Source organism: Antechinus flavipes, chromosome 3 (genome assembly GCF_016432865.1).
Source record: "Antechinus flavipes isolate AdamAnt ecotype Samford, QLD, Australia chromosome 3, AdamAnt_v2, whole genome shotgun sequence".
In the NCBI taxonomy this organism is placed as follows: Eukaryota; Metazoa; Chordata; class Mammalia; order Dasyuromorphia; family Dasyuridae; genus Antechinus; species Antechinus flavipes.
Window position 1 is genome coordinate 486,864,557 of NC_067400.1, and position 14,994 is coordinate 486,879,550.

The following is a 14,994-nucleotide window of genomic DNA, read 5'->3' on the forward strand; positions in this document are numbered from 1 at the left end:
AATTACCTCAGCAAAAAAAATTAAAAAAAAAAAAAAGGTAATTTTGCCATATAGAGGAGGTTACTTTACAATTTTCATGTTGTGAAATTATTCTCATGTTGTGAGAATAATTAGTATGGTACTTTTTATACTACTGCATTCCATTTTATAGCTTAAGCATTTAATTTAAAAAACAAATATACTAAGGTAAATTCAATAAAACTTAATATTTTTACTAGTGAAGTAGATAGTAAAAATTAGTCCTCTACCTTTTCTTCACTGCCCTTTTTTACAGCTTGTATGAACAGCAAGAAAGTATCATGAGAGCTTTTTATTCTTAATCTTTTTCTTTTTCTGCGTTTTATTTATTTCTCTTTTATATTATCTACTGGGGAGAGGTATCAATGTCCTTCACAAGCCCAAAGAGAATAATAAAGTTTAATTAATTGATCCACCCCCCCCCTGGTTTCACCGCTTTTATCATTTATCTTCTTTGTGTAGGACCTCTCCCCTTATAAAAAAAAAAAAAAAAGATAATAGGTTTAAAGCACTTAACACAATCTGTGCCTGTCATGACAAGCTGAATAAAAACTTGATATTTCTTTCCTTCTTCCCATCCCTTCCCAGAGATAAAAAGTCTTTTTATTTTTTCCCTTACTCTCACTATAGTTGAGGTTTTTGAAGTTGGACTATTTACAGACAAAAGAGATGTTGGTCCAGTGATTTGGAATATAAAATACAGTAGTAGAAAACAGATGGACCAAGGACTGGACTGCAAGGAGTCCCTAGGTCTTATGTATAAAGGTTCTGGGCAAACAATATGCAGGCTAAATGAGGAAGGAGCAAATGGGGTGAGGAGCAAAGTTAGTTTAGAATGAAAAATCTTTGTGCAAGGGATTAACACCCTAGACACTTAGTGTATTATAACTTATAAATGAATCTTAAAATGAAATTAAATTCTTTTAAATATGCACTTTGTTTAATGTATTCTTAAATCTAATTTATTAGACATGAAACATGAAAATCAATGTGATGCATTTAATCACAAACATGAGACATTGTATTTTTTCTTTTCTTGAACAAATCAGCTGCAGATAAGAAACAATCTTTATCAAGAAGAACAGTCCCCCAACTCTGAGCAGGAAAGAATGAGGACTGAAATCTCTGACCTGACAGAAGAGCTTCATCAGAAGGAGATCACTATAGCAACTGTCATGAAGAAAGCTGCTCTTCTGGAAAGACAGTTAAAAATGGAGTTAGAGATAAAAGAGAAAATGTTAGCAAAACAACAGGTATGCAAAATGGCAGGGTCACTCTAGGTCATTCTCTTCCATCATAAATATTAGAATTTGTTATTAACTAATAAAGACATTTAATTTTGTACTAATAATTCCATTTGTGCCACTGTCATATGAAAGTAATACTAGATACAATCAAAAAAAATCTTGGAACATAAAAAACAAACAATTGAATTAAATTCACTAATATGAAGTACTTTCCAATAATTAGTTCTTTGTTTACATCCTGTAGCTGTGTTCAAAGATTTGCTGATTTTGATTTGTCTATTTTTATTAAAACTTCTAACTTTTAAAATAATCCAATCGATCATAAGATTTGTTTTATTAGATTTCTTCCTTTGCTCCTGCTCCTCCTACACTTCTTTAGAGTGTTTTGTCTTCTTTTGCTAAAAATATTTTAAAAGTGAAAATTAGTTAAGATTTATTGAATACCCAATGGGTAAACAATGATGCTCAAGGAAACAAGACGACTTTAAAATTCCACAATTAACTATTGATATTATAGTAAATAATTTTCAAATGTTGTTTACTTAAAATTGCAATCCTTTCAACCTCTCATTCCCCTTTCAGTTACATAATGAAAACTCAGCTTTTTCTACTCTCCCCCCCCCAAATTCAGCAGCTTAAAAAGGATCTTTCTACTGAATTTGCAAAAATAGGAGGTAGTCCAAAGAAGAAATTGAGACACTTACAAAAGGTCAGGTAATTAATAACAGAGTAAATTATCACCAAGAGTACCATTCTTTATAAACAAAAATAAAACATTATTTGCTTTGATCTGGATTTTAGTAAAGTGATACAACACTGTGGAAAGGAACGCAGAAGCTGATATCATTATGTCCTCATTTAAAAAACAGATTTAAGAGAAATACAGTAGGAAAATATTGTTGTCCTAAAGTAGAGCTTATAAAATAAAATAATTCAAATTAAGAGAGAAAATTCTCGAGGAAAGCAAGGAAGGTCAGAACAACAGAAGTTTAGAATTTTATATGGTAGGGTTTTGCCAAAAGTCAGTGAACTTTGAAGTTAGAAATAATGTAGTTGGGTTCAAGATTGACAAAAAGAGAATGAGGGTAAGATGACTTTGTTAAGTCACAAGATTAAAGCAGAAAGAAACCTTAGATATTGAGCCCAGCATTCTCATGTCAGATCTGAGAGGGAGAATGGGTGGTCTTAAGTCACCTGGCTGATAAATAACAAAACCAGAATTTGGACTTTTGTCCTTTGATCCCAGATCCATTGTCTTTTCCATCATATCTCCATGCTTTCCTATAATTCACATCTATTAGAAAAGAGAGGTGGCATACAGAAAGTTTAGACTAGAAGAGTAATAGAGAATCTTATGAATGTTTAGTTTTTATTATAGAATTAATCAGGAAAAAAGGAGGCAAGGTGGGAGCCAGTGAAATTGTAAAAGTAGGGCAAAGGGAAAATGTGTTCATAACGTAACAGGAGAACCTTAACAAGTATATTCATCTTGTTTCAGTTGTCAGATATGAGATATAAAGCTGTCAGATCTGAAAATACACATCTGAAAGGAATGATGGGAGATTTGGAGACTGGAAGATATCTGGTAATTTATTAAATGTGCCACACTCATGGCAGTTATTCAATGTAATTATGTATATCTGCCTATAAACATTCTACAGAGTTATAAGTTATGAAGAGATGCTTAAGGTTGCAAATACTCTTGCACATTTGGGTCTTAATCCTCATTGAGCTTACTTTTCCTTATATGCTGGAGGATTCATGTTTTTCAGTCAAGGAGAGGAAAGAAACCTTCCCTGCCTCCATCTTCCTTATTCTCTTCCAAGACTGGACTGATTTCTGGTCCAAGAATAGAATTGCAGAGCTCTGAGCCTTTCAGGTTTCTACAGCAAAGACGTCAACTCAGGATGCTTTTATTTCATTTATTGCTGACTACTAAGGTTTTGTTGATTTTGAAACCCAATAAAGGAAGCCATTTTATGGTATAAAAGTGAGAAATTTTCATTTGCAATCTTTTTTATGGTATTCTAATAAGTAACAATTGATTATTAATTAATACTCTTAAGAACCACCTTAGATGTGTATTTAAAATGTGTATCCACTTGGGAAATACTACTATCATCACAATAACAGCAACTAGTCTTAAACTGATTTCTTAAAACTTGCCACCTTTAATTTCCATGACACTTCACTTCAGCAAGACTCCTCCAATACTCTCCAATTATTCTTTTGTCTCTTTTCTAGTTTCCTCTTCCTTCTTCTCCAGGGGTATCCCACCAAGACTCACTACCTGATGGGGTTCTTATGAATATCAGATGAGATCAGATATATGTCAAAGCATTAAGGCTTAATTCTTGAGTGTCTGCTTTTTCTTATCTTTACTTCCTTCTTCAGATCCAGGCAAGGTTCCATTGATCAATTCTCTATGGGTGACTCCAAAATCTTATGGTTCCAATATTTACCTTTCACTTCTATAGGTGATTCCAGAATCTTATGATTCCAATGTTTACCTTTCAATTAAATTCCAAATTCACATCTCCATCTTGTCAATGGAACATTCCCATTGGAAGTTCATTGCCACATTACAACATGGGCCCTAGCAGAACTAATTTTTTCCCTACTTAAACCGATTCACTTTTCCAACTGGAAAGAGCACTGGGCTCAAGAATCAAGAGATCTGGATTCTAACTGTATGGCCTTGGCACACTCATTTTTACCTTTTCTGACTATCAGTTTCCTGTTTTGTAAAATAAAGATCATTGCATCTGCTTTCCATAACTATTATGGTTGTTAATGAAATAATGCATGTGTGAGTGCTTTCCAAGCAATAAAACACTATACAGATGCAAGACAGTATTAAATTGATGCTTTCTTTTCCATATTGCTACCAACCTAGTTCAGACCTTTATTGTTTACAGCTGAATTACCACAATAGCTCTCTCTCTGTTTTCTTTGCTCATAACCTCTTTCCTTCTTGAGCCTTTCTTGTCTTTACCTACAAGATTAATCTTCCTTAAAAATATATCATTTCAGTTCTCTCTTATCAAGATCCAATACTAGATCCTTTTTGTCTATTATAGAAAGTCTAAACAGGAACCTGACTTCAACTAACCCATCCAGTCTTATTTTTCTCCATTATCAAACACATGCCTTTTGATTTAGTTAAGATTGATCTTTTGATTGTTCTGTACATGTATAGCTTTTTCTGTATCCAATATGATCTTCTCCACAAAATCTAGGATGATTACTATAACCTATCTCTTCTTTCTCTGAACTTCTCTAGGAGTTAGTCTACATTACATAATTTAGCACTAAATTATATGCAATCTTTTATTTTTTTCTAAGTAATTGTTTTACATATATCCATTTCTGTCCCCTATCATGATTGAAGAGTAGAGACCTTGGAAACCATGTTAAATAATTCTTTTGTGTCACCTCACCATACCTATGACAGAACTTAGAATGAATAGACTTAATTGATTGATATTAACACTAAGATTATATAAATAAAAATATTAATGAGGGACATTATTTATGTCATTCAAAAGATTAGGGTAAAAATGATATCAAGTCTCATATCCTCCTATATCATATAATTATAATTTATATTATACCATTTATTGTTGTATTATTCATCTAAGTTTTCTCTTCCCAATGAGATTATAAACTCCTTGAGAGAAAAAGTTTTGTAGTTCATTTCTTTTGGATCTCCAAATAAAAATAGGTGAAAAGAAGTTTTCAATACTTTAAGTACTTTTCTGTGTTAAAAATAATACAATTTAATATTTAGTCTTTTGTGAAGTAATTGGAATTATTAAATGGAAAATACTAAATAAAAAATACTAAAAATCAAACATTATAGTTGGGAATTTCAACTCCTGTAAAAATGAGTCTCAAAATACTTTTGTAATTATTTTTAGGTCATTTAAGATATGTGATAGTTGACTATTATTAAGGTAATAATTATGTCATATTTTTCTGGTTCTAGACAAGTGAAGTTACTGATGCTAAGGTAGGCCAATTTTATTTAACTATGTATGTTAAGTAGCTTTAAAAAACTATTCTACCAAGTATCTTGCAAATTTACACTTTAGTAATAGGAGTCAAAAATACCCACTCTATCATACAGGAATTTATAGAACATTTGTAAGGCACTAGATACTTAAGTGCAGTCCCATTTCCCTATAGACAATGTAGCTATAGTCACTATTCAATAGTTTTACTTCATGTTTCAGAGAGATGCTTAGAAAAATAATAGAATCAGTAATGCCATATAGTTCAATCTGTGACTGTTGTGCACAAATTTTACTTTAAAAAGAGATTCTACTGGCTTTACTTCTCCACTCTTGGCAGATAATCCACACAGAATCAAGTTCATCATAGCAGGATCCTTTTTCTATGTTTCTCTATTTGTACAAAATGCTATTATCGCTTAAGTTTCATTAGTTAAGAAAGATACAGTAAAAACTCATTAAATCAGATCCTACTGAATTCACAGTTTGCAGGAATTTGAGCTTCTGCTAGGTTGGTTTACTGTTGCATTGATGATAAAGTTTGTTAAGCAAATTAATAGTGTGGCAAGACGCCAAACTTAAACTATTCAAGAATATAAACTGCTTTCAAGCACATTTATTTCTGCTAAACACATATATTTCCATGCTAATAATTGATATAAATATGTTTGTAATGCCAATTACAAATCATTCATTAGAACCAATCCTAAATGGACATTTGCTAGGTGCCATTTTATCAGAAATAAAGTTACATTTCTCTTTCTTTAAAGTTTGAATTTTATTTGCTTCACTTATTCAAACTGGTCTTCTCCCCAGTTATTCCTAATTAATAAATACCAAATCATTTTTGGCATTTCTAGAACAAAGATATTTCCTTACCATTTTAAAGAAATCATCCGAAAATTATTTGGGTACTAACTCTGCATGAAAAGCTACTTTGCAGAATTTTTACTGTAATGAAATACAAAAAAAAAAAAAAAAAGTCTATGAATTTATACAATAATTCTTCAGAAATACTGATCTGTTTGTTTCTGTATATTTTCAGATGATTTTAATCTAGTTTGCAAATATAAAGTTTTTTTAAAAACTAGAGAACAATTCAGGAGCAAGAATAAGAAATTCTAAGTATAGACCAATTATATTCTCAAAGAAAAAGAAATAAATTTTCATGTGTACTTCACTACTTTGAGGCAACATATTATGGAAAGACTACCAGATTTGGAATTAGAGGTTCTAATTACACCTGATACTTATTGTGTGCCCTTGTTTAATCCCTTTGGATCTCAAATTTCTCATCAGCAAAATATGGTTACTGAATCATGGGATTTCTAAAGTACCTTTAAACTCTAATTCTATGATTTTGTCATAGTAGTCAATGGATTTATAATCTCAAGGTTCTAGATATTCTCTCCAATGATGCAGACCTAAATCTCCACCATTTTTCTCATCCTATATAGCTCCTGTTTATGCTCTCCCATAAATCTAATTATAGAGCTGAGGCTCTCCCTAATTTGCAAGGGAATATTCTTTCAATGTCTTAACATTATTTAGATATTAGAGTAAATACCAATTAGATACCTGATTCAATACCTATCAGAAATTCCATATATTTTTCTATTCTATTCTATTCATTTTCTATTCGATTTTCTAATATTTTCCATTCTATAATATTTCTATTATTTCTATTCTATAGAAAAATATTCTATATCACATATCTTTGATATGATATCTTTTATATTGTTTCTTGTATGCAATTAATCACTGCTAATATTTGTAGTCTATTTATGCCTACCACATATTTCTCAGTTGCCCTTTGGAATACACACAACTTTGATTCTGTGGAGATTGTTATTTATATAAATCACAGGAATACACCATGATTAGAAGAATACTAATGTTAAAATTATATTGAGATTTGGGGGTCAATGAAAGTATGATATGATTTTCCAGATGCAATCCAACCTTCTCATTTCCTTTTGCATAATTCTTGATTATTCTCATTCAATCTGCAGCATTTGTCCAATATTTAACATGCATATGCATCTCTTAAGGTATGTACATGCATATATATGTATACAATGATAAGCATATATATGTAAACAAAAACACATATATACATATAAATTATGTCCCTAAAATCTTAGTGCAGTTTTAAACTTATCAAAGCATAAGCATTAATGTAAAGCTTAACAAAGTTTAAAAGTATATTAATACTTCTAAGGATAAAATATATGATATATGTGTATTATACATATGAATTATTCAGGGCGCTACTTATATATATTTGCATATTATAATCTGGACAATACACAATCCTCATTCATTTAGTTTTTCTTGCATGAGTTGGTAGGCCAAACAATTAAAGGATCATGATTATTATTAAAGGCTTCATACAAATAGCACAATGTCATCTGCAAATAGGAACAGCCTCATTACAGGGAACCTTCTATTTGGATTCTGTGCTGGCTATCCTCTTCTGATGAGCATGGAGCATGTTTCCCTTTTTTCTGTTTTGCTTGATAATCAGAACAAAGTTGTCTCAATTTTTACATATACAAGGAATCTTGTTGAAAGAGAACCTTTTAGGTTGGATTTTCCTTTACCAGTTCAAATGCTTTTAATAGTCTATGAACAATAAACAGTGGAACTTGGGTATCCTCTGTATCTTTATTAATCAGTTTATAACTGTGAATATATGGTCTGTTATAGAATATAATTTGTGAAAACCTGACCTCTTCCTTTCTCTTTATTTTCTTCAAAGATGCCCACAGCATACATATATACATATATATCCCATTCTGTTGAAATATTTTACTTTGGTAATAAAGGAGACATATTGCCAACTGCTTTAATCATGTTTTTTCCTAATCATTTAATTCTTCCCTTTAAAATAGATATTGTATTCTGATTCCACTTAAGAATATAAACTCTTTGAGGTCAGGGACATTTTGCCCCTTTTAATTTAGATCCTTTAGCCTTAAGTGTAATACAAATTTAATAATTCTTAAAGTTTGATTCTAAATGGGATGATCTCTAGCACAGATCTCCCAGTGTAGACTTGATCAAGTCCAACTATTTTTTAATCTTTAAATCTTCATTCAGGCACATCAAAGATGGTAATGTTAATGTCCAAACATGATAGTTCCCTTGTAACCAATAAAAAAAATGTTTTGTTATAGATTAGTTCTTCCTTTTTTCTTTTTGGTCTGCCTATTGGATTGCTTCCAATTTTGTCTTTAAATGCTCTTGAGATAATGTCTTGTGTATTGGGCTAATAAGCTTTTGACCAATTCATTCTTCCTTATTCCACTTATTTTGGTTTTATGAAGCAACATTGCTTATAATCTTCTATCGCCCTTATCTGTAAAAGTTTTTTAAATTAAGTAATATTTGTAAGTCTATTGTCCTTGTAGGGAACTGATTTTGAAGCCAAAAGAACTTTGTTTAAATACTGTTTCTGCTCCTTACCACCTATTTGATCTAGAGCAAGTCACTTCAGTTCTTCTAGACCTCAGTTCCTTATCTGTAAAATGATGAGTGCCTTCCAACCCCTCATCCATGTGTTTGATTTCCTAGGCTATTTTGGCCTCCTCATTGCGGCTGTTTCTTTTTATCAATTAAATTTCTACTGTAAATGGTGATAGTGCATGTCAATATCTGCCCCTTTATTCATTTTCCTGTCATTAATAATGTTTGTTTAATTATACTCCATATCTTTTTAATCTTTTAATTTGAAATTAATTTTGATCCTTTCCAATAAATTGAGGGTCTGTATATAGAGATGACCAATTGAAAAATAATTCCTATATTGTAACCAGTCCTTTTGCCATTTTAAGATAGATATAGTCAATCTCTAAGCCATATTTCCTTTTTTTTCTTGGATAATGCAAGAATTTGTTTTCTGTGACTTTATTTGTAACAGGTTTTGTTTTTCTTGCCTTCTCAACTGGCGTGGAAGGGATAAGAGGAAAAAGAGAATTTAGAATTTAGTTTAAAAAAATACATAGAGTCTTATTCATATTATCTCATTTGATACAACATCCCTAAAAGGAAGGTTCTCTTATCCTCATTTCACAGATCAGAAAGCAAAGGCATCGGACAGAAGTTTGACTTGTCCAGTATCACTTAGGTATTAAGTGTCAAAAACACCTGACAACACATCCATCAAGCTATCCTCCATCATACTCTGCTGCATTGTGCATGGTTTTGGGTGAGGGGGTGGTGAGGCTGGATTTGAATTCAGCTCCTATCTACTGTGTTGCCCCTATATACTTAACTGCCCCAACACTGCCTTTCTTAAAGAAAATGTTATTTATAAAGTTAAGACTTCTTTATGGTCCACATACTTCTGTTTTCTTTTGTTTCTTGATTCTGAGCCATATTTTCCTATTATCTATCTCATGCTCACTTTGAATCATATTTAATACTCAGTGACTTTCATGCAATGTTTTTATTGCATCACTGATTTAGAATAGAGTAATTCTTTGAGGAATATTTTTGTTTCCTCATATGTTGGTGTGTAAGATGCTGTTATATTTATCATATTTTTTTTTTACTTATGCTAATCATGAGAATGAGGTGACTATGTATACCAGGAAATGAAGTCTCTAGTTGCCTTTGGCCAGACAGCAAAATTTAAGCCTGTCAGTTCTTTTATTTGATTCTCCAAAGATAATCAGTGAGTTCATCCTTCTATTTAGCCACAGCTGATCTGTTCCTCAAGTAGCAGATAACAATTAGTTGCTGGAATCCTAATGAAAATCACTCCAGCATGCTAGAACTTACCAAAGCTTGTGTTCTACTGGCAGAACCACCACAAACATAAGGTCAGAGTATGACTTTGGATGTTTTTTTGATGCATCATATATATGATCTTGGGTAGTATATAGTATTTATGAAAATTACAAATGACCCAAAACTAGAGCTGGGATGGGAATAATAGACAAAATTAGGATTCTAAAAAGTTTTGACAAATTAGTGCCTTGAATTAAATAGAATTAGGTGAAGTTTTATACTTAGATTAAAGAAATCAACTTCACAAGCACAAACTGGACATGTGATTGGACAAGAGAGATTTTAGTAATCTACAGACTCAACATAAGTCAACATGTGATATGGAAGCCAAATAAGCTAATGACATCTTAGGCTGCATTAAAAGACCATAGTTTCTAGGAACAATAAGAATATAGAGAGAGGGTTGTGTTCCTACTGTTGGATTCCACAATTTAAAAAGCATGTCAGCTATCTCCAGACATCTTGAATCTATATCTTGCCACTGGACTTTCAGTGGCTCTGGAGGGTGACCTTGCACAGCCCCCCTCACTTAAATCCAATTCATTTACATGTCATGGCATCATCTATCTCTGATGTCATGGTCCACTTTGAGGTTTGGTTAAAGGAACTGGAGATGTTTAGTCTGGAGAAGAGAAGTCATTTAGAAAACGTTGAGATTTATTCTGCCCAGAGGGCAGAGAACTAGGAGTTATCTAAAAGTGGAATGGACTGCTTCAAGTGACATTGTGCATCCCGTCAGTTTTCATCCTCAAGTAAAAGAGGGGTGACCATTCTTTTTCAGCTTTAAGTGGTATTGGATGGCCTTCTATAATACATTTCCTGTCTTACTCTTTAAACATTGGGAAAACTCTGATTTTTACTCATCACTGCAATCACCATTCTTAGTTACCATAATAAAGACTAAGATCAAACAGTCATAGATTTATTCTTTCAGCAGTAGATCAAAAAGTGCTATACAAATTAATATTGGAAAGTACAATTAGTCTTTTGCAGGACATTCTCATTTTTCAATACAAAATTCTTTATGAAGGACAAATTTTGTTAAAAGTTTTGGCCCCATCAATTGAAAGTATTGCCACTTTAAGAAATCAGAATGAACATGTCCTACAAACAACTGCAAACAGAAAAGAGAAGGCTTACTGTGAGTCCTAACCCCACCAAAATCAGTTTAATCTACTCTCAGCATTTTTCTTTTTTTATTTAATATTTTTCCCAATTACATTCAAAACAATTTTGTTTACATTTGTTTTTAAATTTTTTGAGTTCTAGGTTCTCTCCTTTATCATCTCCACTCACAATTAAGAAACCACTTATGAAAAAAACTAGCTTTCCTGCCCTAATGAAAATAATAATCCTCAAGAAAAATTAAGTTAAAAAAGAGAGAGAATGATAGGATACAACCAGTTCTTTCTCTGGGTATAGATAGGATTTTTCATCGTAAGTCCTTCAGAATAGTTGTGGATGCATTTTTCCAAGTTTTCTGGCACTTCTCTTGGCCCAGCTTCTCCCATCTACCTTTTTTGAAAAAATCAATTCAATAGATCAAATACATAAATGAAGAGAAATGAATTCTGATCTGAGTTAATGTCCCTGTATCATGAATTCTGTATTTAAATGATTCTTACAGTTCCACCTTTGTTTCATATGTTCTTCTTTTCTTTGTATTCTTCTTTTGTTAACACTGTATACATAAGACTATATTCTTGCCACCTTTGTTAGTTGATTCATCCCTATCCTCGGTGTCCCAGGACTGCTACATACTGATACACTTAAATTTTATTAATTTCTGATCTTGATAAATCAAACAATGGACTAAGATCCTAAAAGTTTGAATCCCATGATTACAAGTAATTCTTTTAGTAAAATTTCCTTTCCATCAAAGAAAATTTCCTAAGCATGGAAGTATATAAACTCCCCCAAATTATTCATTTTTCAGAATAGTTTCAGCTTAGAGAGAACCCTCATGGTTAATTTACTTCAGATGGAAATAGAAAGCTAATTAAACATTTTCTGAATTCCCTTAAGTTACTCATTATACAACAATTGTAGTAGAAGAGTATAAGGCCTCTATGAAAGAAAACAAAGAAAACCCCATAAAATTTTAAATTGAATATATTTTACTGGTATTTGTCTATGTTGTTTCACAACTGATAATATTTAGATGTACTTATAAACAAATAAAATATAATAATTCAAAACAGACCTTTTCTACTTTCTCTGGGTCTCTCCAAGTAATGCTGGATCCTGGTTGCCCCTTTATTCCTAATCAATTTAATAATTATTTGTATACTGAACGTAACCCTATTATATTATATTGTAGATAAGCTTATTAGTGTTTTACTCCCCCCAAAAAATTCTATCACATGTATTAGATATATAACAATGTTTAATTAAAGGCTCTTAAAGGAATAGAATGATTGTTTCTGTGAAACAATGGAGAGTCAGAAGGCTTGTGTTGGAATCCTAGCTTTGTTCCTTACTGTCTCTTTGACCTTGCCTTTCCCACATCAGTGATTATTTGAAGGTGGGTCTCAAAATTTATATTTGGAAAAAAGATATTCTCAACTAGTGGTTCTCATGGTGTTCCCAAGACCCCTTCAAAGGATCCATGAAATCAAAAGTATTTTTATAATAATATATAATTTCTAACTTAAATATCAGTAGATAATAATCCACATAAACAAGCTCTTTGGGAGTCTGGGATCCAAAAATTTGAGAACTGCTATTTTAAATTTAGCCTAAACTTACAGAATTTCACCCCCCAAAAAAGAACATTGGTATGTTCATGTTAATCTTTACTTTAATCTTAGTGAAATGAATTATTCCATTTCTTATAGACTGGATTACAAAAACCTAAAGCTTCCAAAAAGGACTAAAAGAACTTTATTTACATTTTTTCTACTAAAATAGAAACCTCATGAAAGGCCCTAAATATATATTATACTAAAGTGTCTGGAGTTACAAAAAAACAGATGGCTGATAGTGATATAATGGAGAATCTACAAAGCCAGACCAGAACCAAGTTCTAATCCCAGTTTTGACAGTAGTTAACTACATCATTTAAAGGAAATCACTTAACATCTCTGGGTCTCAATTTCCAGATATAGAAAATGGGAAGGGGGAAGTTGAATTGAATGATGTATAGAGTTTCTTCCTTTAGCTTAAAAAACAAGAATTTTTCATGTGTGCATTAATGGAATATGGAACATGTAAACATTTAAACTCATCTTAATTCAAGTCTATCTTATTACAGATCCTGAGAACTATATGAATATACTAAATTTTACTGTTTTAGTATGTATTTAATAAACCAATCAACAGACGTGTATTAAGCTGTTTTATACTAGACACTTATTTTAGTTGATGGAAATACAGAAAATATAAAGTGAGGGGAGTTCTTATCCACAAAGACCTTACATTCTATACATGTACAAAATAGATACAAAATCATTTATAGGAGAAAAGGTCAAAGGTCAGTACTTGAATAGAGTTAGAAAAACTATTGGATTCTTAGGCAGTGGACAAGCCTTTGTAGAGGCATGGAGATGGGAGATAGACTGTCATGTACAAGATGTTATTCTGTGAAAAGGTCAATTTAGCTGAATTGTTCAAAGTGTAGAAGGAAATCAGAAGCATTTATTACTATGTGCTATAGGCACTGTTCTCAGTGCCATAGACATAAATAAACTAGAAAAAGATGCTAGGGACAAGTTAAAAGAGTTTCATCATTTTAGAGATAATAGGGAGCCATAGTGTTTATTGAATAGAGAAGTAATCTAATAATATCTTTACTTTAAGAAAAAAAGATTCTAACAGTTGTGTGCAGATGATTTGAAAAGAAGACTAGGTCGGGAAACCAAGTAGGAAGCTGTAATTATGTTCCAGATGAAAAGTGATGAGAGCCTGAACTAATGATGATGACTGTTATTGTGAATGGAAAGCACTAGGAAGATTTGAGAGGAATAGTAAGGGTAGACACAATAAGATTTGGCAACTGATTGGATTTGTGGAATAAGGGAAATTCCAATGAATCCAGAGTGACACTGAGTTTATGAAATTGACTAGGGGAATGCTAGTGTCCTTTATAGATACAAGTTTAAAAGAATAATATGTTTAAGGGGGAAAGATGAGTTCAATTTTGATTATAGTTTGACATATGGGACATAAGGTTTGACATAATCAATAGATAGAAGGTTTTGCAGGATTAGAGCTAAGGAGAGTAATGAGGTTAGATATACAGATCTTGAACTCATCCACACAGAGATGTTAATCAAATTCATGGAAGGTGATGAAGTTACCTGAGAAAGGGTGTAAAAAAAGAAGAGGACTCATGGAGAGCATTCACAGTTAATGAATATATTGTGCTTGATGATCCATCAAAGGAGAAAGAGAAGGACAGGTCAGAGGGTAGGAGGATGACCAAAAGAAAAAAGAATGTACAAAATAACAGTAGGTAGACAATTGTATTAAATGCTGCAGAGAGGTCAAGAAGGATGAGGACTGAGAAAATGCTAATAGCTTTTTGGCAGTTAAGAAATCATTGCTAATTTGAAAGAGAGCAGTTTCAGTTATCTGATAAGGATAGAAACCAGACTACAGAGAGATGAAAAATGAATGAGAGTGAAGAGGAATTGTATATAGATGACAAATGTAAACAACTTTTACTAAAAGCTTATTTGAAAAAGGCAGAATGTTAGCTTGAGGCAAGGGTGTGCTAGAACTAGCTTTGAATTGCTCCAAATCTAGACTTGGTTTATTGATTTGTTGATTGTCTAGACTTTAAAAAATACTAATGCAGATTAAACTTTAAAATGTATAACTGTATCCCTGTTTATGCCTCCCCTCCCCTTCCCCACCCAAATCCCACCTCACACACACACTTTGCAAAACCTGGTTGTTATTAAACATTTGTCAGCATACCT

General features: G+C 32.0%; 1 protein-coding gene across 10 annotated transcripts in view; it reads left to right on the plus strand.

Moving 5' to 3' along the window:
• Window positions 1-14,994, plus strand: part of DEUP1 (deuterosome assembly protein 1) — a 142,361-nt gene that overhangs the window by 96,023 nt on the left and 31,344 nt on the right. For 8 of the 10 annotated variants that reach the window (XM_051986807.1, XM_051986812.1, XM_051986815.1 and 5 more), the window contains 3 exons: window positions 1,068-1,271; window positions 2,764-2,850; window positions 5,254-5,277. In XM_051986807.1, coding sequence (XP_051842767.1) covers window positions 1,068-1,271; window positions 2,764-2,850; window positions 5,254-5,277 — 315 coding nt within the window. The remainder of the gene's footprint in view (window positions 1-1,067; window positions 1,272-2,763; window positions 2,851-5,253; window positions 5,278-14,994) is intronic. The other 2 variants (XM_051986809.1, XM_051986811.1) reach the window with 2 other exon arrangements.